The sequence below is a fragment of the Eubalaena glacialis genome, chromosome 3, assembly GCF_028564815.1.
Source record: "Eubalaena glacialis isolate mEubGla1 chromosome 3, mEubGla1.1.hap2.+ XY, whole genome shotgun sequence".
Taxonomy (NCBI): domain Eukaryota; kingdom Metazoa; phylum Chordata; class Mammalia; order Artiodactyla; family Balaenidae; genus Eubalaena; species Eubalaena glacialis.
The window spans coordinates 158,856,990-158,881,117 of record NC_083718.1 but is presented as its reverse complement, the minus strand read 5'-3'; the positions used below and the strand labels follow the sequence as shown (position 1 = coordinate 158,881,117).

Sequence of the window (24,128 nt, the reverse complement as noted above, 5' to 3'; positions counted from 1 at the left end):
AGGAGGTGCAAGTGAGGGTCCAGACCTCACTCCATCTTGGCAGCCACCCTGGGAAACTCTGCCTTGTCCAGTTGATCTCTTCATCTCGAACGCGTAGCACAGTATCTGGTACGTACTTAGCACTTAATGAACAGGGGCAATTAATACCACTAATTTATTTAATGAAGAAAGGCACTGTGCAAATGTTTTACATGGATTATTGGCACTTCACTTACGCAGGTACCACGACAATTTCCATTTTAAAGTGAAGAAACGAGTTCAGAGAAATTAAGCGACTTCCAAGGTCACAAAGCTGTGCACTCTCTCTCCATTGCGCGACGGAGCAACGCAGAGGGAAAATGCCAGAAAGCAGGCAGCCCAGGAAACTGACGAGCTCCTGGCAGCCAAGGAGCGCAGCAATCTCTGCGCGGTCAGTAGTTTTCACACTGGGTTACCAGCCGGCTCGGTTTCCGCTAAGCACAGACCGGAAGTGTTCCTGACGGCCGCATTTCTAACGCGCACGACCGGAAGTTTCTGTTTGCGGCTTTGCGGGGATAGGGGAGTCGCTGGGCCGCAGCCCGGAGGTCTAGGTGCGGAGGCGCTGGGGCTTAGGAGACAGCTGGGGCCGTTAGGGAGACCCAGGCGGCGGGACACTGGCGGGGCCCCGACCTGACCCTGAGCCACTCTCGTCCTCGCGGCCCGCCTCTTCACCCCGCCCCCACTTGGGGCTGAAGTGGTTCCGCCCCCCGATCTGAGCCTGGTCGCTCCTCAGGCACTGACTGTTGACCTCGGGGCGCTCCCCCGTCTCTCGGGCGCGATGGCTACGGGCGCGGATGTGCGGGACATTCTAGAACTCGGGGGTCCAGAGGGGGATGCAGCCTCCGGGACCATCAGCAAGAAGGACATTATCAATCCGGACAAGGTAGCAGTGGTGCCTGAGAGCGCTGGGTCGCGGTAGTGAAGTGGTGGGTAGGAGTGACAACGGAAGACGGCTCGGGGAGAGATGAGGTGCCACACTTCTTGTGAGATGGGCTGTAAAAGATGTGAAATAACGGGATAGAGAATATGTGTCACCTTGGTGAGATGGGATGGAGGAGGTGGGACCCCGTGGAAAATGGTGGGGACCAAGAGGGTGTGACATTTGTAAGACAGGACCTAGAGAGTGTGACACTTGTGGGATATTGGGGGGACATCAACTCGGTGTGACACGCTGAGAGATGCTGGAAAAGTATCTTCTGCTCTGACAGGTAGGGCTCTGAGGTACGGGTGTGGAGGGGAATGACCTGCTCAAACCCAGGTGCCCCTTGAGTGGGTTTCTGTACCTTCATAGTGTGTCATTATGTGTCACAGTGTGTATGTGTGTCATTGTACCTGTAGATGCTGGTTTGTTCAGGGATTGAGCTGGGCTAAAGAATTTTCAGGGATGGGAGTCTAGCCTGTGGTTCCTCTCCTGTGGTTTCCCTCCCCAGAAAAAGTCCAAGAAGTCCTCTGAGACACTGACCTTCAAGAGGCCCGAGGGCATGCACCGGGAGGTCTATGCACTGCTCTACTCTGACAAGAAGCAAGTATTAGAATCCCAGATCCCCCAGGCTTTGGTCCCTGACCAACCTGCATGTCCCTAACTCCTAATTTTCCCAGCCAGTTTTCTCCCCACCTCCCCTCTCCACACAGGGCTTCTGCTTGCTTAGGATGTGGGAGCTCGGATGTCTCACTCCGGGACGTGACTTCCTTGCTCTATGGTAGATCAGCAGCCTGGGTCCAAAGGCTCTCTACACACCTTCTGACTGTAATCTCTCACCTCCTTAAACCCTGCTGCCAGGGATGCGCCCCCACTGCTACCCAGTGACACTGGTCAAGGCTACCGCACCGTGAAGGCCAAGTTGGGCTCCAAGAAGGTGCGGCCGTGGAAGTGGATGCCATTCACCAACCCAGCCCGCAAGGATGGAGCCATGTTCTTCCACTGGCGACGGGCAGCTGAGGAGGGCAAGGACTACCCCTTCGCCAGGTTCAATAAGGTGAGCCACCACCATTGGGACGTAGGCCAAGGTTGCCCACCTACTCTGAGCCACTTGCCTGAGCACTCCAGTCTCCTAGTTGGCTCCAGAGGCCCCCTCAGGCCAGGTCATTAACAATGGTTACCCGCTCAGTCATTGGTGCAAATACCTCTGTGGGTCTTCACTGCTCATGGGGTCCTGTCCTCTCCTAGACCTGCTCTGATTTTTGGTGTGTTGCCTTAGCCTTTCATTTCTCGCTATTCTTCAGAGCTGTGTCCTAGGTGTTCTACTCTCCTCACTCTCTACTTTCTCCCTAGTGTGTCTCATTTACCCTGTGACCTCAGTTACCCTCTGTATGCCATTAACCCCAATTCAGTATCTCCAGTCCAGAGCAGCAGTCCACATATATCCAATCATTTGCTTACCTCTCTCCCTGAAGGCCCCACGGGTACTTCAGATCAAGTGGATACCCTTGAGCAGAACTCATAATCTTCCCTCTGTTCCCCACCCCCAAACCTGTTCCTCACATAAGTGAATGACACCACTATCCACCCAATTGCCCAAACCAGAAATTTGGGAATCATCCTTGACTTAGCTTCTCCCTTAGCTCTCATATTATTTCAGTCAACAATGGGACAGAGAAGGTAGGGGAAGACAGATAACAAACATGTAAGCAAATAAATTGGATTCTTTCAGATAAGAGCCATCAATAAAATGAAACCAGGATATGAAATGAGATAAAGAGTGAACTTGTAGGTGTAGGGGAGGCCTAATAGATAGGGTGGTCAGGGAGGGCCTCTCTGAGAAGCTGGCATTTGAGTTAGACTTCAGTGATACATGTAGTCATTGAGTCCTGCTGACTCTGTTTCTATAATAAATCACATCTGCCTGTGTTCTTCATTCTCTGTACCCTAATCCAAGCTGAATTATCTCTGGTCTAGATTACTGAGGCTCAGATGGAGCAGGGCCTTACACAGACTCACCCAGCCAGTGAGAAGCAGAGCTGGGCTGGGCTAGGATTCCCTAGGCTGTTGTTTAAGCCACTCACGATACGGCCCCACAGTCCCTGCAGCTTGGAGCAGCCTAGACTTCGAGTCTGCAAGCACTGGGGGCTTGAACCCAGGACTCCCAAGTCCTGACTTCTTTCCCCTCAGCCAGTATACCCACCTGCACCTGGACACCTCCCCCTGGATGGCTCACAGGCCTCTCAGACTCAGTACGTCCAGGTGTGACCCATCATTCTCCCCCATGCCCCCAAACTGATTTTCCTCCTTAGGCCCCTCACCACCATCCTTAGGCCCCTCAGGTCCAGTGGAGGGAGAGGCTGGAGATGTAAGACTGAGAAGGGATAACCAAGAGGTAAGAGATTTGAGGTGGGGGTGGGAAGGTTGGATGAGATAATTTGAGGTGAAGACAAAAGAGTGTTCATTTTGTATTTAGTAAATACTACTCCATGCCAAGTCAAGCCCGAGGCAGTGAGGACACAAACATGAATCGGACACAGTATCTGCCCTCTAGAAACTCTCCATGTTGTTGGGGAGCTGGGGGGAGGCACAGGCAATTACAGTTCGGTGGGATACATGCCATACTGGGAGGAACTGAAGGTCATGGAAACTTCCTGGAGAAGTTAGAGCTTGAGTTGAGTTTTTTTTTTAATTGAAGTATAGTTGATTTACAATGTTGTGTTACTGGTGTACAGCAAAGTGATTTAGTTATACGTGTGTGTGTGTGTATGTGTGTGTGTGTGTGTTTATGTATTCTTTTTCTTACTCTTTTCCATTATAGGTTAATACAAGATATTGAATATAGTTCCCTGTGCTATACAGTAGGACCTTGTTTATCTGTTTTATATAGTGTAGTTTGTATCTGCTAATCCCAAACTCCTAATTTATCCCTCTCCCTCTTCCCCTTTGGTAACCGTAAGTTTGTTTTCTGTGTCTGAGTCTGTTTCTGTTTTGTAAATAAGTTCATTTGTATTATATTTTAGATTCCTCATATAAGTGATATCGTATGATATTTGTCTTTCTCTGTCTTACTTCACTTAGTATGATAATCTCTAGGTCCATCCATGTTGCTGCAAATGGCATTATTTCATGATTTTTTTATGGCTGAGTAATATTCCATTGTATATATATACCACATCTTCTTTATCCATTCATCTGTCGATGGGCATTTAGGTTGCTTCCGTGTCTTGGCTACTGTGAATAGTGTTGCTATAAACATAGGGGTGCATATATTTTCGCAAATTAGAGTTTTCTCCGGATATATGCCCAGGAGTGGGATTGCTGGGTCATATGATATTGATTTGAGTCTCGAAGTATGTTACCAGGTGATAGTAGAAAAGGAGTGCAATGACTTGTTCAGGCAGAGGGGACATCATGAGCAAAGGCATAAATGAAAAATCAGTCATATGTGTGGGATGCTGTGGGCATTTCCCTCTTGATGGAGCCTAAAGTCCAAGGTAGGATATGGTGGGAGATGAGACCTGAGAGGGCAGCAGGGCCGGGTCAGGCAGGGCTTGGCAGCCAGGCTCAGGAATTGGGGCTTTGCTCTGATGTCTTTAGGGAGCCACTGGCAAATTTTAAGTAGAGAGGTGTCGGGATCAGATTTGAGTTTTAGAAAGATCGTGGTAACTGGGTGGAGAATGAAGTCGAAGTAAAGGGAACTAACAATCTTCCCTCCAATACTGCTCTTTCCTGGGGTCCCGCTTTCAGTCTGTGGCTCCCCAGCCGCTTTCTTGCTCAAGCCAGAAACATAGGAGTTACCTATGACAGCATCTTCTCTCACCCCTCACAGCCAGTTGTCACATCCTATGGTGTTTAATCTAAAGCCTCTCAAGTCCGTGCCCTTTTCTCTACCTTCCACTGGTGCTGCTTTATTTCAGGCCTCTTCACTTCCCACCTGGATTATTTCTTAAACCTGCCAGCTGGTCTCCCAGGCTCATGTTTCACCCCCTGTCTTCACTGTTGCCAGGGTGGTCTTTGTAAAAGAGAATCATGACCATCTCACTCCTCTCTTTAAAACTAACCTTACTGACGCCCGTCACCCACAGGATGAATTCCAGACTCCTTAGCAGTCACACAAGGCTTGCAGCAGCTTGCCTCTGTCAACTCTCCAGGCTCTCTTCAGGCCTCTTCCTGTCTCGCCCTTTTCTTGTTTCCCTTAGTGTCCCTGACTGCCAAGCCCGCACACATCAGGCCATTTCTCTCTCATCGCTGTTTATGTGGCCCCCCTGCTTAGGAGTCTCTCCAGCGCCTTCCCTCACTGGTTCAGTTCTACTTAACCTTAAGACTGAACCAGGCTCCATTTACCTCTTCCCTGACAACCCTTGTCCCAGGCTGCATCAGGTGTCAGTCATTACACCCTAGGCATACCTTTGTCATCAAATTCGCTGCACTTTACTAAATTTTCAGCTGGACTGTGAGCTCTGAGAAGGCAAGGCCCCTCTCTGTCTTATTCAGCATTGTGTCCCCAGCATAGGGTTAGCAGGCCCATGATAAATATGTGTTGAATGAATGACCATCTTCCTTGCTTGACGGTGAGCTTCTTTTTATTTTAAGTAGCAGTGTTCAGAGAGGCTGCAGATGGAGAATTGCTTGGAAGAGGATTAAATGGAGGCAGAGAGGCCAGTGGGGAGGCTGTTTCTCTATCCAGGCAAGGGGTAGTGGTGGTCTGGACAGGGTTGTGGTAGAGGAGATACAGAATTGGGAGGTAAAGTCCACAGATGTGGGAAAGGGGAGGGGTCAAGGGTAAAGGTAGGATTTAAAGATGCCTGCTAGGTTTCCGCTTGGGTGATGGTGACATTGACTAAGATCCGGACTGGGGGAGATAGGAGTTTGAGGGAGGGCGATGAGCTCAGTACTGAACATATTAGGATTTGTTTGTTTGTTTTTTTTAATTGAGGTATAATTATTATATATCATACATATATTAGCTTCAGGTTACAACATAATGATCCAGTATTTGTACATATTGTGAAATGACCACCCCAGTAAGCCTAGTTAACACGTATCACCTGAACATATTCAGTTTGAGATGTATACAGGATCTCCAATAGGAGATGTCCAAGAGGCAGCTGGACATAAGGGTTTTGAGAGCAGGTTCAGAGCCAATGTGGTCTTTGATGGAGAAACTTCCCTGGTCCAGCCTAGCATTGTCTCTTTCCTGGGGTCTCTGACTGATAAGACGCAGCTGGTGGTGGTGCTGTTTGTCCCTGAGGGAGGTCTGGGGGACGGGACATGGGGTAGGGGAGCCAGGGGCATGGGTGTTGGGGTGGGGGGTGTATATTGCGAGTAGGATTCAGGTGCCTTTTCCTTAGAGATGTGACCTTGGCCAGCTCTGGGGGAGCTGCAAGTCTCACTGTCACCACTGGGTGGCAGGAGTGCTCCAGACAAGTGTGCCATGACTAGGGCTCCTGGGCCTTTCTCCAGAATTTAGCCATCTGCCTTACTCCAAAGTTGACCTTTGGACTCCACAGAAGCACTTACACGTGGGCCCCTCACCTTAACCATCGGGTCAGGAGCATGTGTCCTGTTACCAAGGCTCTGGAGCCAAAGGCATGATGAAGTTGGTCCTGGAGTGGATTCAGAGGCAGGCGACAGTCCTAGAGCCTGCCAGAGCCTGTGGTCAAGCAGAGTTTCTTTTCTTGCTCTGGAAACATCATCTCCAGGTGCCCTGTGCAGGGTCCCAGGCAGAGGATTTGCTTTTGTCCAGCCCAGGGATTGACAATAAACAGGAGGGGCTGTGGTCACGCTGCTGGAGCCTGCGGGACGTGCCGTGACGTGGGCGTGCCCCCTGTCCCTCCATGCCTGTAGACGGTGCAGGTGCCCGTGTATTCAGAGCAGGAGTACCAGCTCTATCTTCATGACGACGCTTGGACAAAGGCAGAAACCGACCACCTCTTTGACCTTAGCCGCCGCTTTGACCTACGTTTTGTTGTTATCCACGACCGGTATGACCACCAGCAGTTCAAGGTGAGCTGGTATGGTGCATTTGCATGTGGGCCCAACCCCCGGGCGTGGCAGGCCCACTACCTTCATGATCTCCTTTCCACATGCCTCTGAGTGTTCATCCTCCCTCTCTCTGTATCTTTATCCTCAGAAGCGTTCTGTGGAGGACTTGAAGGAGCGCTACTACCACATCTGTGCCAAGCTTGCCAACGTGCGGGCCGTGCCAGGCACAGACCTCAAGATACCAGTGTTTGATGCTGGGCACGAGCGACGGCGGAAGGAACAGCTGGAGCGTCTCTATAACCGGACCCCAGAGCAGGTCAGCCCGAGTCCCACAAACTCTGCTCCATGCCGTGAAACCCCTTGACCGTTGCCTCCCTCCTCCGTACCCTCAACTCCCTCACCCCAGCTCCCCTTCTTCCCCCTCTTCCCCCTCTTCCCGCCCCCATCCAGTCCTGCCCCCATCCAGTCCCGCCTCTCACCGGCCATCCTCCCTGCTCTCTGTAGCCCCCACCGCCCTCACAATCCCCTGCTGCTCAGGTTCCCTCACAGACAGCCCGGCACCCCTCCGTCTCCCCGTCTCCTCTCACCGCCCCATGACCCTCACGGGCGTCTCAGCGTCTCTCTTTCCCAGGTGGCGGAGGAGGAGTACCTGCTGCAGGAGCTGCGCAAGATCGAGGCCCGGAAGAAGGAGCGGGAGAAGCGCAGCCAGGACCTGCAGAAGCTGATAACGGCGGCGGACACCACTGCCGAGCAGCGGCGCACGGAACGCAAGGCCCCCAAGAAGAAGCTCCCCCAGAAAAAGGAGGCTGAGAAGCCGGTGTGGAGACCAAGTCAGCCCAGCTCAGGGTGGAGGGCTCTGAGAGCACGCGGAGCCGGCAGGGGGCTGGGACTAACACTGGGCCCTCTCCCCGTGACACCCCGATCTCCGTAACTCCTTCTCCCCCAGGCCGTTCCTGAGACTGCAGGCATCAAGTTCCCAGACTTCAAGTCCGCAGGCGTCACGCTGCGGAGCCAGCGGGTACGTGAGTCACCTCCTTCACTGTGTCTGGGCCCTGGGCTCTGCGGCCTGAATGCTGCAGGCCATGGGGCCGGAGCAGGTGGAGGCGGACGTACCGGGATCTCGGGCATGCCAGGCTGAGCTCACAGCTTTCACTCTATTCCGCTTACTGGCTGTTTTCTTCTGTGACCCAGAGCTGCCTCTAGGGGTTAACTTCTCTTCCACTCCCCCCACTGCCTTTAGTCTCCGTCATTCTAAACTGCTTGTGGGGGGAGAGGGCTTAGCTGCCTGGGTCATTGCAGATGAAGCTGCCAAGCTCTGTGGGACAGAAGAAGATCAAGGCCTTGGAACAGATGCTGCTGGAGCTGGGTGTGGGTGAGTGCGGGGGCCGGCCCCTCAGGACGTCCCCACCGAGGCTGCGGATGAAGGCCGGGCGGTGGTGGGGCAGTTCCGGCTGCCGGCCTCCCACAGCACCCCAGCTCTGGCCCTGTGCCTTCCACCCACCTGCCCACAGAGCTGAGCCCGACGCCCACGGAGGAGCTGGTGCACATGTTCAACGAGCTGCGGAGTGACCTGGTGCTGCTCTACGAGCTCAAGCAGGCATGCGCCAACTGCGAGTACGAGCTGCAGATGCTGCGGCACCGGCACGAGGCGCTGGCCCGGGCCGGTGTGCTGGGGGGCCCCGCCACACCGGCATCGGGCCCGGCCCCGGCCCCGGCGGAGCCGGCGGTGCCTGAACCTGGTCTCGGCCCGGACCCCAGCAAGGACGCCATCATTGACGTGGTGGGCGCACCCCTCACGCCCAATTCGGTAAGAGGCCGGGAGAGCGCGAGCTGGCCCTGCTAGTGACCACACGCATGTGTGTACGCAGGCCCCACCCCCTCTAGTGCCTGCAACAGGAGTCGTCACTCTGAGGGGTTCTGAGAATGAGGGAGTGGGTGGTCGGTCAGGGGGCATCACCTTCCTGACTCAGAGCGTGAAACACGTGCACCCAGCCTGAATCTGGCCCTGGGGGCCATTGACCTCAGCACCTTCTGTGTCTCCTCAGAGGAAGCGACGGGAATCGGCCTCCAGCTCCTCTTCTGTGAAGAAAGCCAAGAAGCCGTGAGGGGCCACACGGGGCGTGGGATGGTGCTGTGTAAATAGAGCTGCTGAGTTGGACTGGGCTGCTTCCTTTTCCTTCCCACCACTTCTCATGCCCCTGGCTGGGAGGGTGGGCAGGAGGGGGGTCACCATACCCACTCCATGGGGATGGCGCTGGGGCTTGCCTGCACTGAGGCCCTTAGCAGCCCTTTAACCACTGACCAGCTTTGCCCAAACACCTGTATCCGGGAACACCCGTGGTTCTGCACTCAGGTTGGTTCACACACAGCAATGACCGTAGATACCAGCTGCTTTGAACACAGCCTTGTGCTCAGACAGTCCCCAGGGCCCTGTGCATATTCGCTGTGGGTCCCCTAGGTGCTCCAGAGACTGCCAGCTCTAGTGGTGGCCTTGAGCACAGGGCAGCCTGGCATATGCTCTAACCCCTGCATATCCAGTGTCAGGCACGGCACTGCCTGGTCCACACACACACCCAGGGCCTCGTTTCCCCGACTTTATTCAGTGGCACGTTCACAGCGGGGATGGGGGTAGACACAAGGTGGGGCCTGATCTGTCCTGGAGCCCTGGGGGCACCACACACCATGCACTACAGATGGGAGGGGGCACAGGGGGGCTTGGTGGCCCCAGCAAGAAGCCTGTACTGGGAGGAGACAGTGAGGAGGAGGTCCCCCAGCCCAGGCCCACAATGGGAGGGCCTGATACTGGGCTGAGGTTGAGGGGAGGGGGTAGGGGGCACAAAGTGTCTGTTCCAGAGGGGCCAAGTGGCCAAGCCTTACCCAGGACACAAGCCCACAGGGCGGGCTGGGGGACACTCTGGACGTAGAGCTGTGCCACTCTCCCTTTGCCCCTCTGGTGAGGGAGAGGAGGGTTTTGGGCTGGGCCAAGCAGCTACCCTGTCCTGCCCCATCCCATCCTCGGCCAGTCAGAACGGCTTTGATGTCTGCTTGAAGATGAAGCCTCGGTATGCGAGTGTCTTCATGATGTTGGCAATGTTCTTACAGTCATCTAAAAAGAGGAAGAGAAGACATTTAGATGGGCCCCAGAGCCTTCCCCTGTGGGCCCAGAGGTACACAGGTGGGGGTGGGAGGCAGGTTCAGATTCAGGAGCCATAGGCTCTAAACCAGTGGGTCCTATCCCCAGGTGGCAGCAACTCCAGCTTCAGGTTGGGCCAGGTGATGCTGGGCCAGCAAGAAGCCTGGTCTCAATGCTTCTGAGTCCCATAATTCATGCTGGAAATTGGCCAGCGTGTCCCTCCCTGGCCCCAGCGGTGATGTATGGGCACCGTCGCAGTAAGAAAAAGGCAGAGTAAATGTGTAATTTCTCCCTTGACGGCCCCCGGCCGCTGGGCGATCCTTCTTGTTGCCGCCTCGTGGGGACGGCCCGTCCGCCACACTCCGTCTTCCCGCCACCCGTCTTGATGTCTCCATTTCATTACTGTGCGGCCATTCATCACGCCCACGGCCAGGGTGACTTTGCCGGCACTTGCATGTGTGTGGGAGATGTGGCCCAGGCCATAATCACTGGTGACAAGGCACAAGCCTCGGCACTTCCAGGCCAGGGTCCCAGGCTCACGTGCTCCAGCAGCTACGGCCTGGGCGCCTGCTCCTGTGCAGCCCAGGCCAGTGGAGAGGGGCCGGGTCTGTGGTCCTCTTAACACCCTGGCCGGCAGCCTTCTACCAGACAACGCCTGTGTAGCTCAGCCCAAGCCCTGCCTCTCCCACCCCGGCAGGCTTCAGCCCTGTCTCTGGCCATATCTCAGATTAAAGACATCTGCGCCTGCCAGACCCTGTCACAGCAGTTTCCTCAGTATTGACTGCCGTGAGAAACTCCATGGTGAAAACTGTCCTAGACCCTGGTGGCCACAGGAACAGGTACTCCTGGAGCCTCAGTATCATGGTCATGGGCCCCGACTCCCTCACCTGCCTCTTCTTCCATCCCCCTCCCACCTCCCATAGGTGCTCTGCTCCTGTGCCATAACCAGGACCTCAGCTGCCACCGCCCTCGTGGGGTTGATGCTGTGGTGGCAGAAGTATCGTACGTCGATGATGTCATAATCAGGTGTGGGGGTGGTAAGGTCAAGGTGGGGTCAGGAGGCCCCTGCGTCTGTCAAGGACCAACCCCTTGCGCTGAGCTCCCAGCCTGCCCTTGCCAGGACCTTAGACCAGGAAAGGGGACCCACCAGAGCCAGAAAAAGACTGTGGGAATGGGAGGAGTCTGGTCAGGCCAGGCCCTGTATCATCAGCCAGACACCAGCTCTGCAGACCCGGCGCATGGCAGACGAGCTCTCTGGGTCAGGCCAGACATGTCACACGGGGTCCTGTCTCTCAGCTCAATATGAATGTAGCTACGGTGGATGTGGGCATGGACAGGTGACCCAGGACCCAGGCACAGGGACACCTTGTTCCTCTAGGCGCTTGGGAAGCCATGAAGGCTGGTCTGAGGCGGAACAGTGAGAAGACAGATGGGTGGGTAGTGGCGGCCATGGCAACTCCAGACGTGACCCATCCCCATGGTTTATGGGCCGGACACGCGCCCCGCTCAGCTGAGGCCCCGTCATTTGTCTCCCTTAGTGTGTACGCCTGTGCTGTGGGGGTAGAGGGTGGAGGGAGGGGGCTGTGACGGGAGGAGCTAGGCAGTTGAAAGGAAGGGGAATGGGGCAGGAATGGCTGTGCAGGAGGGGCGGGCCCCAGGAGTGGGGAGGGTTTATGACAGGGTCCAGGGGCTGTCATGGCACCGTTGAAAGGGCTACGATAGGTGATTTTCTTCCCAAATAAATCTGGCCTTGTCAGGGCCCCTCCGATCCTTGCTGTCTCCGGCACTCTGGGGACCGTGGCCGCTGTGCATATTAAGAATAAGTCCCCTCGTTATCTGCAATTACCCAGCGGCCACACACCTCATTTCTTCCAGCAGAAAAGAAAATTAGTTTTCTATTGACTTCATCTGGCTCCTCCCTCATTGCTGGACAAATTGCTCAATCTACCTCCCCTGGCCCAAGTGAATGTGCCCAGCTCCTCCCCCCAGGCCACCAGCCATCCAGTAGGGGAGCACTGACTTCCCACCTGTGCCTCGTCTGGAGCTGGGCAAAGGTCCATGTGCCCCAGTCTCGCCCCTGACCTCTCCCCACTCTACACACCAGATGGCTTCATCCACATCCTGAGCTTCTGAAAATTGCTGTCTCCAGTCTGGGCCTATCTCCTGAGCTCCAGACCACAGATCCAAACGCCTCTGGAACATCTCTTCCTAGGTATCTATACAAACTCAAAACATCCAGCAGTGAACTAATTTTCTCCCCCAAGCTCCTTCTCTCCCCTGTGTTCTCCATCCCAGTGAATGGCACTCCCAAATGTCCCAGAAGAAACCTGATTCAAGCTTGACATCCTGCCTTCCCCCCAAATCCAATCAAGCGTGAACTGCAGGCTTTATCTTCTTCTCCGTCTCATCATCTACTTCCCTTCATTCTGGCACCACTTCCCAGTCCAGACCCCATCATCTCCTGCTCTTACAACAGCAGCTGGTCCTCTTTCTTTTCCCTTTAATCCATTCTCTTACAGCCAAAGTGATCTTTCTCACACAAATCTGATCACGTTCTTTTCTCTTTAAATCCCTTCAGTGGCTCCCCTGCCCTCACTTTCAAGTCTACACGCTCCTTATTATGACTTCAAGTTAAAGGCCCTGCAAAAACAGATCCCTGCTATCTCTGGTCTCACCCCCGTCACTCTCTACCCCCAACGCCCGGATTCCAACCTCAAGGAACCACTTATGTTTTCTGAAAATGACAAAATGGGTTTTGGAGTCAGACCTGTTTGTAGTCTTAACTTCGCCCACTGGCTGTGTGCCCTGCGGCAAGTGTCGAGTTTCTCCAAACTTCAGGTTCACTAAGGGTGACAACAGATACTACCTCAGTGTTACTGGGAGGACTGAACAGTGATACACCCACATGTCTGCACATGCTGTATGTTTGGAATACCTCCTCTTTTCTTGAAGGGAAGGCCAGGATGCTAGTTTTCTGGATGACCCAATGGTGAGAAGGTGTATACTGTACAATCTGTGGCACAGATGACACAGGGGCCAGCACACTTGGTGAAACCACTTGTCACTCGCGCCACAAACTCTGACTACTGACCCTGTCCACTGGGGATTCTGGAGTCTTAACTTGTTGCAACTGGTCCACCACAATGAAGAGAGACCCAGACTGGGGAAGACAGCCCTGAAAGCCGACCTAAGAGTCAGTGCAACCCACTGATCAGCACAGAGACAAATCTGGGCTTTTAATAGACCATAAGTTCAGAGAGAGCACCGGGTGAGCCTCCCAGAAAGCCCTCTGCTCGAAGCTCTGGGGCCACCTGGGTCAGCAGCCCCACCTTGTGGCACGTCATTGAGCTACTGAGGCCAGCCTGAGGCTGTTCTGGGGTCGGGGGCAGGGAGCCTTGTGCCCACAATGGAGGCCTCCAAGAGTAGGTCTTCCTCACCTCCAAATTCTAGAAGACTAACCTGTTTTTATGTTCCTGCAGGAACATCAACTTGTGACAAGACTGCCCTCTTCTTTTGGGGGGCATTAATATTTCTAATGTTGGAATTAATTCTTAATGTTTTTATATTGCCAAGGCTGTAATGGGGGGGTTGGCTGCATAAACCCCTCAGAGAGGTGAGTGGGGCCAGCACCTAACAAAGGATGAGCTTGCTGGCTGGCTCCAAGGGTAGTCAAATATCTGCTTGGCAAAATAGCTGCTAGTGGAAGGGTGGCTCAGATCGCTTAGGACAGCCGGTGAGAACACACACAGGGCAACCACCTGAGGCTGACACGCTCCAGTTGGCTGCACTTGTCTGGGAATTGAACGGTAGAGGACAGGATGCAGAGCCTGGGCCAGGGCCACCCTCAGGAGGGAAGGGACCCAAGGAAGCTCTTGGAAGGCCATCTATTCATGCACTCATTCATTCAGCAAATACACACTGACACCTTCTGTGTGCCGGCTGCGCAGGGCCATGCTGGGCCACAGGGCTGCAGACTCTGCAGCTCCCTGCCCTCGAGGAGCTCAGAGACTGCATCTATAAGTGGTGCAGTGTGAACAGTGCTATGAGAGAAGGAGGCACAAAACAGGGCACTTTGTTCAGTCCAAGGATCAGGAAAGGGTTCCTGGGAGGACGAAGTTAAACATGCAGAGAGGGCCGGCCAGCAAGTTGGGGTTGAGGTGAGGAGGAGTTCTCAGCATACGGAACAGCACAGGCACATTTCTGGAGGGGAAATGTGGAGTGTCCCCCACAAATTTAAGTTGAGCAGGTGGGGGATGATGTAAGAATAAGAGGCAGGGGAGTGGCGAGATGAAGGCGGCGAGGTCAGCAGTGGCCGTCTAGAACAAACCCTGCAGAGCCCCGAATGCCAGACTAAGGAGCTTATAATTCCATTGTTCTGGGAATGATGGGGAGACTCACATGTGTGAGGAGGAGCATGACAGGACCCCATTTGTGTTTCAGAATTATCTTTCAAGGATTAGAGGTGTTAACGCAGAAGGCAGAGACAGCAACTAGCAGACTCTACTATGTATTTCTGGTCCAGGCCAGAAATGGTGGCCCAGAACTAGGCCAGTGGCGGTGGAAATGGAGGTGGAGATATACTGGTGATGTGGAGAAGCAGATGGAGGCAAGAGATTTTTAGGAAATAGAATGAGCAAGACTTAATGAGGGGACTGGGAGGGCTGGAGGGATACGTCTAGGATCTGAGCGCCGCTCACTGAGATGAGGCAAACCAGAGAAGGTGCAGGTTTGGGGCAGTGATGAACGTACCTTCGGATGTATTAAGTCTTGAGATTTCTATGAGACAGCTAAACTTATCAGGCATTTCTTTTATGGCTTCTGGGCTTTATATCTTGCTTAAACAGGCCTTCTCTATCCCAGTGTTATTAGAAAACTATCATGTATTTTCTTTGAATAATTTTTGTATTTAACTTTTTAATCTGTCTGGAATTTACTTTTGTATGTGGTGAGAAGTAGAAGATCTAACTTTATTTTTCCCCTAGTGGATAGCCAGTTGTCCTGTCACCATTGATCAAACTGTCCACACCTGCCCCATGCTTTTGAAACGATGCCTCTATCTTATATACCATCCCCACACATGGATCTGTCGGAGCCAGGAAAGAGAATGAACGTGAAATGATCGAAGAGGCAAACCAGATTGAGAGGACACCTGGAGCAGCAGGGTGACAAGCCGCTGACCTTACAGGGCTGTGAGGCAGTGTGGCCTAAAGGAAGACATAGACACAACCTGAGGCCTCCTGCCTAAAAAGCTCAGCCTGGCAACACACCTTATGAGTGATCTCCAGGTGCTGGTGAGGAACGGGGCTGGAGCCCACGGAGCAAAGATGGGTGGAGAGAACAGCACAAGGAGCAGGAACCATGACAAGGAAAAGAGAGCAAGAACCTGGCGCATGCCGACATTCTAGAACCTCATCTTGTTTCCACCTCTTTCTGTCTGTCTGTTAGGACACCTTGGCAGCAGCGTGCCTGAGCGCAAAGTGTCAGTGGGACTGCCAGATCAAATATGTCCCCAGCCCCACATGGGACACACTTATACTAAAAAGATTATTTGCTGTTTATCTGTTTAAATTCTAATTTAACTGATGTTCCTATGTTTTTATTGCTAACTCAGCAACTCGGTGCTGGGGGCCCGCATCTCAAGCCATGGCTGGGTGCAATTCAGGGCACAACAGCAAATAGGAACTCAGAAGAAAGGAAGCCAAGGCAGGGAATTTAGGACTAAACCAGCAGAGGGCCCCTGTATATCCTTAGATTCTGGGTTCGAATCCAACCTCCATCACTTAGTAACTGTGTGAACTTGAGCAAATTACTGTACTTTATTTAACCTCTGTTTTTGGATTCTTCTTCTCTAAAATGGGAATAATAGTGATAATTATAGCAACTACTTCCCTCAAAGGGTTGTTAAAAAGATGAAATGAGTTTTTATTTGTGAAGTGCTTAAAACAGTGGCTGGGTTAGTTATTATTAGTAGTATTGGTGTCGTTATTCCAATAATATCCAATAATAATATTGTTATTCCAACAGAAATACCCTGATATCCCCCAACCCCTGTTCCTTGTCCCAGATATGACCCACAGAGTCCCCTGGGCCCCCAGACAGGGTGACCTTGGCCCACCCGACACACCCTCCAGACATAGATTCCCTTCTCCCCACCGACACGGCTCCCACGGCTCCCTCCCCCTCCCCCCCAGGTGGGGCCGTTATAGCCTCAACTCCAAAGTGACCCCTTCTTCCAGCCCCTCCCCACATCCCCCCTCCACCCCACCGAGGTGCCCGGAGGTGCCACAGGGCTGATGGTGAAGGATGACGGTGGTTCCACAATAAGGGGAAAAGGCAATTTCATCTTGATTAGCAGGCGATTTCTCTCTCCGTAATAAGCGCGCTCCAAATAATTAGCGTGTTTTACGTAATAATGAAATTACAGAAATGCAGTCCACTTATTCAAACAACTCACCATTACCATATTTTTAAATATTAGACTTAATTAGAGTTTATCACTTCGGAGAAGTATGCGGACCGAAGATGTTTTTAAAAAAATCCTCATAAAGTGTTTATTAAGCGCTGGTAAAGCTGGGATAATGATGTGTTTGGAAATTAAGGCAATCAAACACTTACCGCCGCTTCTGGAGGCCGGGCATGGAAATGAGGCCATTACACGCCCATTACCCGCCAGCTCACAGCCACTTGGGGGGCGGGGAGAGGATGCGCCTGGCCGAGAGGGCACAGTGCCCAGAAACGCCTGTGCCAACAGCCCACAACAGCCTGACCAGTAAGCACAGCATCACTTACAGGACATCTGGCTACCAGGAGCCCAACTCAAACCTGGCCAGGCAAATGACTGGACAGGTCCCAAATGCCAAAGAAGACACCCAAGACTAACCCAGGTCCAGACTCCCAGGCCTGGCAGGACATATCAACTTCATTTAAACCCCAGTGCAGAGTGGGGACAGGAGCCAGACTGGGCAGCCAGAGAGGTCAATGAGAAGAGGCGGAGGCTGAGGAAGCTACAGACCCGAGTGTCCACTCCCAATTCTGGGCCACACAGGAAGGGGCAGCTAGAGTGGTGGAGAAGGGTCTAAGAGGAAGCTGGGGAACTGAGCTGGGAGCCAAAGATGCAGAGGAGCCAGGGGCCAGGCTCAGGAGCACACCTGGGGACAGACTCGGATTGGGGAAAGTAGGCAAGAAGGGTGGCGGGAGAGGGGCTGGTGGCTCCAGGCCCCATTTATCCCGGTGAATAACTAATTCCAGAATTTATAGTGCTGGGTTTTTGTTCTGTGGCCATTTATATCTGCGAGGGGAGGAAATGAAGAGGCAGCGCGGATGCCACATCTTTCTGTGTTATTGCTTGTCTGCCATTTGCAAATCATTATTAATTGTGGGCCCTGGTGGCGCGCTGGGCGGGGGCCGGGCTGGGTACATCCACATAGCTCTTCATCAAGGACCCCAGCCGCTGCCCCAGAGAGCCAATTACCCCGCCCTGATTGGGATCAGATAAAGAGGGAATTTTTACAAATTAGGGAATAAATAGAATTTCCACACAGGGCGCGGGCAGGACCTGAGAGGCTGTAATGAAAAACCATCCGTCACCATCAGCGCGGGCTGGGCACATAGCCCCGGCACTCCCTCCCTTTGTGGGCCCACCCTCATGCTCAGGGGCCTGGACGTACAGGTCTAAGGACACCCCAACCCCTCCAAGGCCCGGAAGCAGGGAGAGGAGTTCCCAGTGGGGCGCGTGTATGCCCTCTGGGCCCCAGCTCTGACACTGTCCCTAGTGCCTCTCCCTCAGGGTCTTGACAAGGAGGAGACTGAGGCAGTCCTGAGGACGACCAGAGTTGGGGACCACAGGGCAAAGACCACATCCACGCCCCTCCAGCTATGGCAGCCCTAGGGCAGAGCCCCGGCCCGTGGACCACTCACTCTGGGTTCCCATTAGCGTTCCTCCCCTTGGATCATTAAATATGTATATCTTATTACACGCCTTGTTAGAGTATCGAGCTCTATTGACTGATGATAAATCCTGAGCCTCGTCCTGGCCATAAATTTATCTGGAGATGATGAAGACTCAATAATCTCGTCAGGCAGATAATATCATCGGGCCTTAAAAAAGATCATTACATTATATGTCAGAATTAAAAGTGAAATACGCCGTAGTAACAGGGCGGCTGCTCTGGCCATTACAACGGGTGCCCGCCTCCCCCAACTCGTCCCCAGCCAAGGCCCCATCCAGGTAGAGGGGCCAAGAGCCTTGCCCTTCTTTTGGCTCTGGATGCCACAGATAAAAGTGCCTGATAACCTAAGGCAAAGTGAAGGGGACCTGGCCTGGGAGGGGAGAGGGGAAGAGGTGGTTACTGAGAACAGCTGAGCACCTCTGCCGTACTTGGCAGCCACTTCTGCCCCAACCGAGCTCCCACCTGACCCTGTCCCTAGGGGTCTCCTGTGGGACTGTCTTCTGGGGGTCCTTGAGTGGCTCCAACAGGAAGGTGACAGGGCTTCACACCCTTCCAGAGTGGCCTGACCAATCAGGGCAGATTCTTTCCAAAATGGAGACACAGGGATAGGGAGAGGTTAGGCTACTTGTGTGTATGCCCCAGGCACCTGTGACCTGGCCCCAGACCCATGTGCCAGCAGCATATCTGAGGCCTTTCCTGTGAGCATGTGCTATCAAGCCAGACCACGGCCACCTCCTTCCCGAGAGCCCTGCCTGTCACAGCCTCTACATCCTGTCCTTTGAGAAACTTGCCACCAGCCTCTTGTTCTTTGACCTCAGCACTAACAACCGTCTCCGTTATATCTTATTTTCACCCATTTCCACAGTCACACCCTCCACCTTGTTAACATCCTCCACTGTGCTACCTTTGAAATGTTAAATTCAAATATTCCCAGTTACTGACGATAATATGCTTTTTCTTTCATCTCACTGGAACCTCGAAACCGTTTACATCCCTAATATCTCCAGATACATTCCCCCTCCTGTGTTCACCCTTTTCCCCGTCCACTTTTGACTGCTTACCCAACAGCCACTCCCCTTCTGCGAAGCTGGCAGAGCCCGCTCCTCCCTCCCTGACCCAGGGAAACCTCCGTGGTCTGAGCCATTTGTGCGGATCCTACCCCCTTGCCAGCCATGGGTTTAGGAGGGGCCAAGTGTTCTGGCTACTGGGATATGACGGTAAGTTTGCTCAAAGACCTTCAAGGAAAATTTCTTCACTCTTACGAAGAGAACCATGAGGGGAAAATAGTCCTGTATATTCTGCTGGATGTTTTCATGTCTGCACATAATGTCTGGGACTGCAGAAGCCATATTCCAACCTTGAGGGGAGTTAGCCTGTGAAGAACATGCTGAAGATAAAAGAACAGAACAATGGAAAAAAATCTGGGTCCTTGATGACATTGCTGAGATGCTGAATTAACCAACCCTAGGATCACCTTACCTCTTTTGTGAGGGAATAAACCCTCTTATTATTTAAGATTTAAATTGGGTTTTCTTTTTCTTGTAGCCAAAAACTTACTAACATACAGAATGTAAAGGCAGGAAAGAGAATGACAAAACAAGTGAAGGGAGGCAAAGGGCAATGAGGACACTATTTCAGGCTAGGAAGCTGGTAACCCTTGTTATGCTCTCTTAAAACATTTGCTCAGGGCTTCCCTGGTGGCGCAGTGGTTAAGAATCCGCCTGCCAATGCAGGGGACACGGGTTTGAGCCCTGGCCCGGGAAGACCCCACATGCCGCGGAGCAACTAAGCCCATGCGCCACAACTACTGAGCCCGCGTGCCACAACTACTGAAGCCTGCGTGCCTAGAGCCCGTGCTCCGCAACAAGAGAAGCCACCGCAATGAGAAGCCCGTGCACCGCAACGAAGAGTAGCCCCCGCTCACTGCAAGTAGAGAAAGCCCACGAGCAGCAACAAAGACCCAACGCAGCCAAAAATAAATAAATTTATAAAACAAACAAACAAACAAAAAAACCATTTGCTCAAATTGTCTCCTGCTGTATCTCAGGACACAGGCCATGTTACCATGAAGGCTAAAAGAGTCAAGTTTAGGTGGGAACCCAGGTGAAAACAGAGGGAAGAAAATACAACTTTACTGAGAAAGGATTTTTATGTCTCTGACTTGCAATTTAAGTTGACTTTTTCAAAGTCCCACAGCAACACAAAATCACAAGACTCAAGGCTTCTTTCTCCCCTGCCCTTCTTAGCATGTCGTTTCCAATTTCCAGGTTATCTTATGGTCCAAAATGGCTGCTGAAGCTCCAATTATCACGTCCACATTTTAGGAAAGAGGAAGAAGGAAAAAGCAAGAATAATGTACTTTCCAGCTAAGTCATTTCCCTTTCAGTACTGTTCCTGGAGGACCCACACACTTTTCCTTTTATCTCACTAGCCAGAACTCAGAGACATAACCATATCCAGCTGTGAGAAACTAAAAAAAAAAAAGTAGTCTTTTAACTGGGTACATCCTGCTGCCCCTAATTATCCAGGGGCTCTATTTAGTGAGAAAGGTCAATGGCTATTGGGTACATACCAAGCAGTTTCTGTCCTAGCAACATAACTGATACACCTCGCTTTGGAGCTTGGATTCCATGGTCCACCATCTTAGTCCTTTCTTGCCAATCGTCTCAACTCTCTTGCTCCCCTTTTCTCCCATCACCCTTGCCTGGAAAAACCCAAACTCTGCCTTCTCTATGCTTACACCTGAGCTGAGTGTGACTAGAGAAAACCGAAACCTTACAGATTCACGCATCTCATAAAATCATAGTCATCAACCTCAACTGGGTGTATAAAACTGCCCCATTTCCTATGTGCCTGATCAGTGCGCATGCTCTCTCTCCCTTTCTCTCTAGTTCAATTTCCAACTTTCTCTACTTTCCACAACTCTCAAGCTCCCTACCCCCAACATAGCCCTGACCCTCTCAGCCACACAACCTCATCTCCTACTTCACAGGAAACACAGAAGCCACACCCCTGCACCTGTGCCAGTCCTCGCCTTTCATCCTGATACAAGAGAGGAACTGTCCTGATGTCACTTCTGAAGCCCATCCCCCAACTCCACCTGGTTTCTAGAGTCTAACCCGACTGCCTTTTCAGGGGTCTTACTTTGTGAGTAACCCCCTTTCTCTCTGATATAGCTTCAGTTGCTTCTTCTGCACTGGTACCTTCATGAAAACATGTAAATATATTAAATCTCTCCCATCTTTAAAAACAAGCTCCCTTTAATTCCTTTTCCCTTTTCCCATGTGGCTAAGACCCAATCTTTCCTCCCTTTCGTAGCCAAAGGTCTCATTTCCTCCTTTCCCACCCTGCGATCTGATTTCCCCCAGCAGCGCCTTACCAAACTGCTTTCTCTAACAATCCTTATGGCCTCATGGGGCTGAAGTCCAATGGAAGCTTTTCAGGTTTAGATCAACCCAGTGGACTGACTCATGCCTTGAAACTCTTCCCTCGGTTTCAGTGACACCACCTTTTCTCCACTACCCTCCTCCAGCTCTCCTGCCCACGCCTGCCTTTTCTCCTGACTACCCCTAAGAGGCGGGTGTTGCTCAGAGTGGTCGTTGGCCTTCTTCCCTTTTTACTCTCTGCACTCTCCCTGGGCAAACTTATCTACCCCTAAGCTTTATTTACCATATATTTCCCCATAGTTTCTAAACCTGTATTCCTACTACCACCACCCTGGTCCAGGGCACCACCCTCCCTCATCCAGGTGACATTAGTGCCCCTGCCAATCTCCTCTATAGCGTCCTTCTAAGCCACAAATCTGGTCATTTCACTGCCTGTCTTAAACCCCTTCAATGATCCTGGAACTGAAAAAGGACATCAGTAGAAATGCTGGTGAAACTGAAGTAAGGCCTTTCGTTTAGTTAACAGTGAAGTAATACCAATGTTAATGGCCTGGTGGTGATAGTTGTACTATGATTGGGTAAGATGTTAACACTAGGGAAAGCTGTGTAAGAAAGGCTTCTGCAAATGTAAAATGAGTTCCAAGTAAAAAGTTTAAGAGTTAATAATTAAAACGACAACCATCACCCCCACTTCCAACGGTGCCTCACTGCTCTCAGGATAGCATCCAAACTTCTACATTAAGTTCTGGGGATCTGCCCAGGTGTCCCCCTCGGGACTCATCCTTCCCACTCTCCTGTTGGACCGCGGAGTTCTGGCTCTTCTCCCTCACGTGTTTTTTCACGGGCTCTTCCTTCTGCCTGGGAAGCTCTTCCCCCACTGCTCAGCTGGAGCGCCCCCTCGTCTATCCTGAGGGATGGAGGCTTGCTGTGGTTTCCTGAGGTGCCTTACCTGCACCCCCATGTAGGCGTTAGGAACCCCTTCTGTGTGTTCCCACAGCACCCATGTTCCTCCATGTGACTGCCTCTGTCACTCCCTGCTGGACCACAAACCCTTTGGGGGCACTAAGTTTACCTCAACAGAGGCCCTCGGTAAATATGTATTAAGTGTAGGGAAGGAAGGACTGGAGGAAAAGAAAGAGGGAAGGGTGGAGGGACAAGATCACAGGTGAGCCTACTCCAGCCCTGACATCTGCCACCTGAAGCCCAGACAGGCCCAGGCCCTGAAAATCAGTCTCGGTCCTTCCTCAGATTCCAACGTGCCGGCGGCTTCGGCCCCTTCCCCACCTCCACTCCTTCCTAGTACTTTCATTTCCTCAGGACCTGCTGTGCCAGGAGACTGGCTGGGACCTGAGCTCTCAAGTGACCTGGCCAGCCTGTCCTGAACCAAGACATCTGGGGGCGGAAGTTGTGGCGCTGGGGCTCCATACTCCCCGCCAATGATGCCCTGGAGAAGGGCCTGGAGATGCCTGGGGACTCTGGTGGGGGGGCTGCCCTCCCTAAGCCCAGTCCCACCTGGTAAATATTTCATCCTCAAGCTGCTCAGCTAATCCCTATTAATTTCAATACCGCTGCCTTGCCTGGCTCAGCTCCCAATGCATTATTTATCCCCTTTGTTTGTTTGTCGCTAACAGGTGGGCCCCAGCGGAGGCGCTGACTGGGGACAAGCCCACTCCATCACAGTGTGGCTGTGAATTAATCATGAGGACTAATGGGAACCACCTCAGCTCCAGGCACTTCCCTAGCCCCCTCCCCCTGCCCTGGCACCCAGGGGTGGGCCGGGCCATCTCAGCTCAATTTAACTCAATTCAAAACAACACATTTTGCTCACCATCTACCCACAAGAGTCAGACAGTATGTTATGCTTTGGGGATACAAGCTGAACATAACAGACATAAATTCCTGCCCTCAGGGAACTTACAATCTAGTAGGGGAGAGAGGCACTAAACCACCTCTTAATGAGGACTGTGATGGGATGCTCCAAAGGGGGAGTGCACAGAGGAGGGGCGCTGACCAAGGCTACGAGTCAGGGAAGCTTCCCTGAAAAGCAAACTGAGCTGTGCTCTGCAGGAGGAGTGGGACTTGATTAGGCCAAGGGTGGGAATGGGGGCTCCCAAGGAAAATAAAGCCACGTGGGAAGGCCCTGAGGTGAGTGAAGGCATGGCAGGTTCCAGAAAATGAGGGAGGGCATTGTGCTGCCGCACACGGGGCACGAGGAGAGAGGCTTGAGAAGGGAGCGCTCTTCTCCCTGAATGACCAGCATCCATCCTGGCGGATTAGCACAGAGTCCTCCTGAACACCCGGACACAAGCACACACTCACACCACCTCTGCCGAATTGAGCAGCATCTGATGGCCTGACCTTGCGCCTGCGACACCGGAGAGGCGGTCAAGATTATGAACCTTCAACTGCACAGATCAGGAAACTCAGGGGAGCATCTGGCCTGGAGGCTTCTGAGGGGGCCAGTGCGGGCCTTAGCACCCTGAAGCTTAGGTGTGCCCGTGGCAGGCCAGGGCTGGGAACACCGACCGGCCTCGGCCACAATGCTCACATCACCCCCCAGGAAGGAACCTGCCTCACCTCTGAAAACCCAGCACTGGATGGGGCACCCACGAGATGCCAGCAAACACCTGCTGAGTGAATGACCGCACGAGAGCGAATCTCTCTCTGGGGAGATCCTTCCCCAGAGATCTAAATAGACGGAACGAGCTAACCTGTACGCAGGGTGTTACAGTACT

At 52.7% G+C, this 24,128-nt stretch overlaps 2 protein-coding genes across 9 annotated transcripts in view; one reads left to right on the top strand and one right to left on the bottom strand.

The window, feature by feature from the left end:
• Positions 1-505: 505 nt before the first annotated feature.
• Positions 506-9,083, top strand: DMAP1 (DNA methyltransferase 1 associated protein 1). The gene is made up of 10 exons (XM_061186672.1): positions 506-901; positions 1,449-1,540; positions 1,799-1,994; positions 6,788-6,946; positions 7,074-7,241; positions 7,557-7,742; positions 7,872-7,943; positions 8,225-8,297; positions 8,437-8,732; positions 8,971-9,083. The coding sequence occupies exons 1-10, from the start codon at positions 797-799 to the stop codon at positions 9,028-9,030; spliced, it is 1,407 nt and encodes a 468-aa protein (XP_061042655.1). The 5' UTR covers positions 506-796; the 3' UTR covers positions 9,031-9,083.
• Positions 9,084-9,505: 422 nt separating this feature from the next.
• Positions 9,506-24,128, bottom strand: part of ERI3 (ERI1 exoribonuclease family member 3) — a 128,642-nt gene continuing 114,019 nt past the window's right edge. For all 8 annotated transcript variants that reach the window (XM_061186665.1, XM_061186670.1, XM_061186671.1 and 5 more), the window contains one exon: positions 9,506-10,031. In XM_061186665.1, coding sequence (XP_061042648.1) covers positions 9,949-10,031 — 83 coding nt within the window. In that variant the 3' untranslated portion in view covers positions 9,506-9,948. The remainder of the gene's footprint in view (positions 10,032-24,128) is intronic.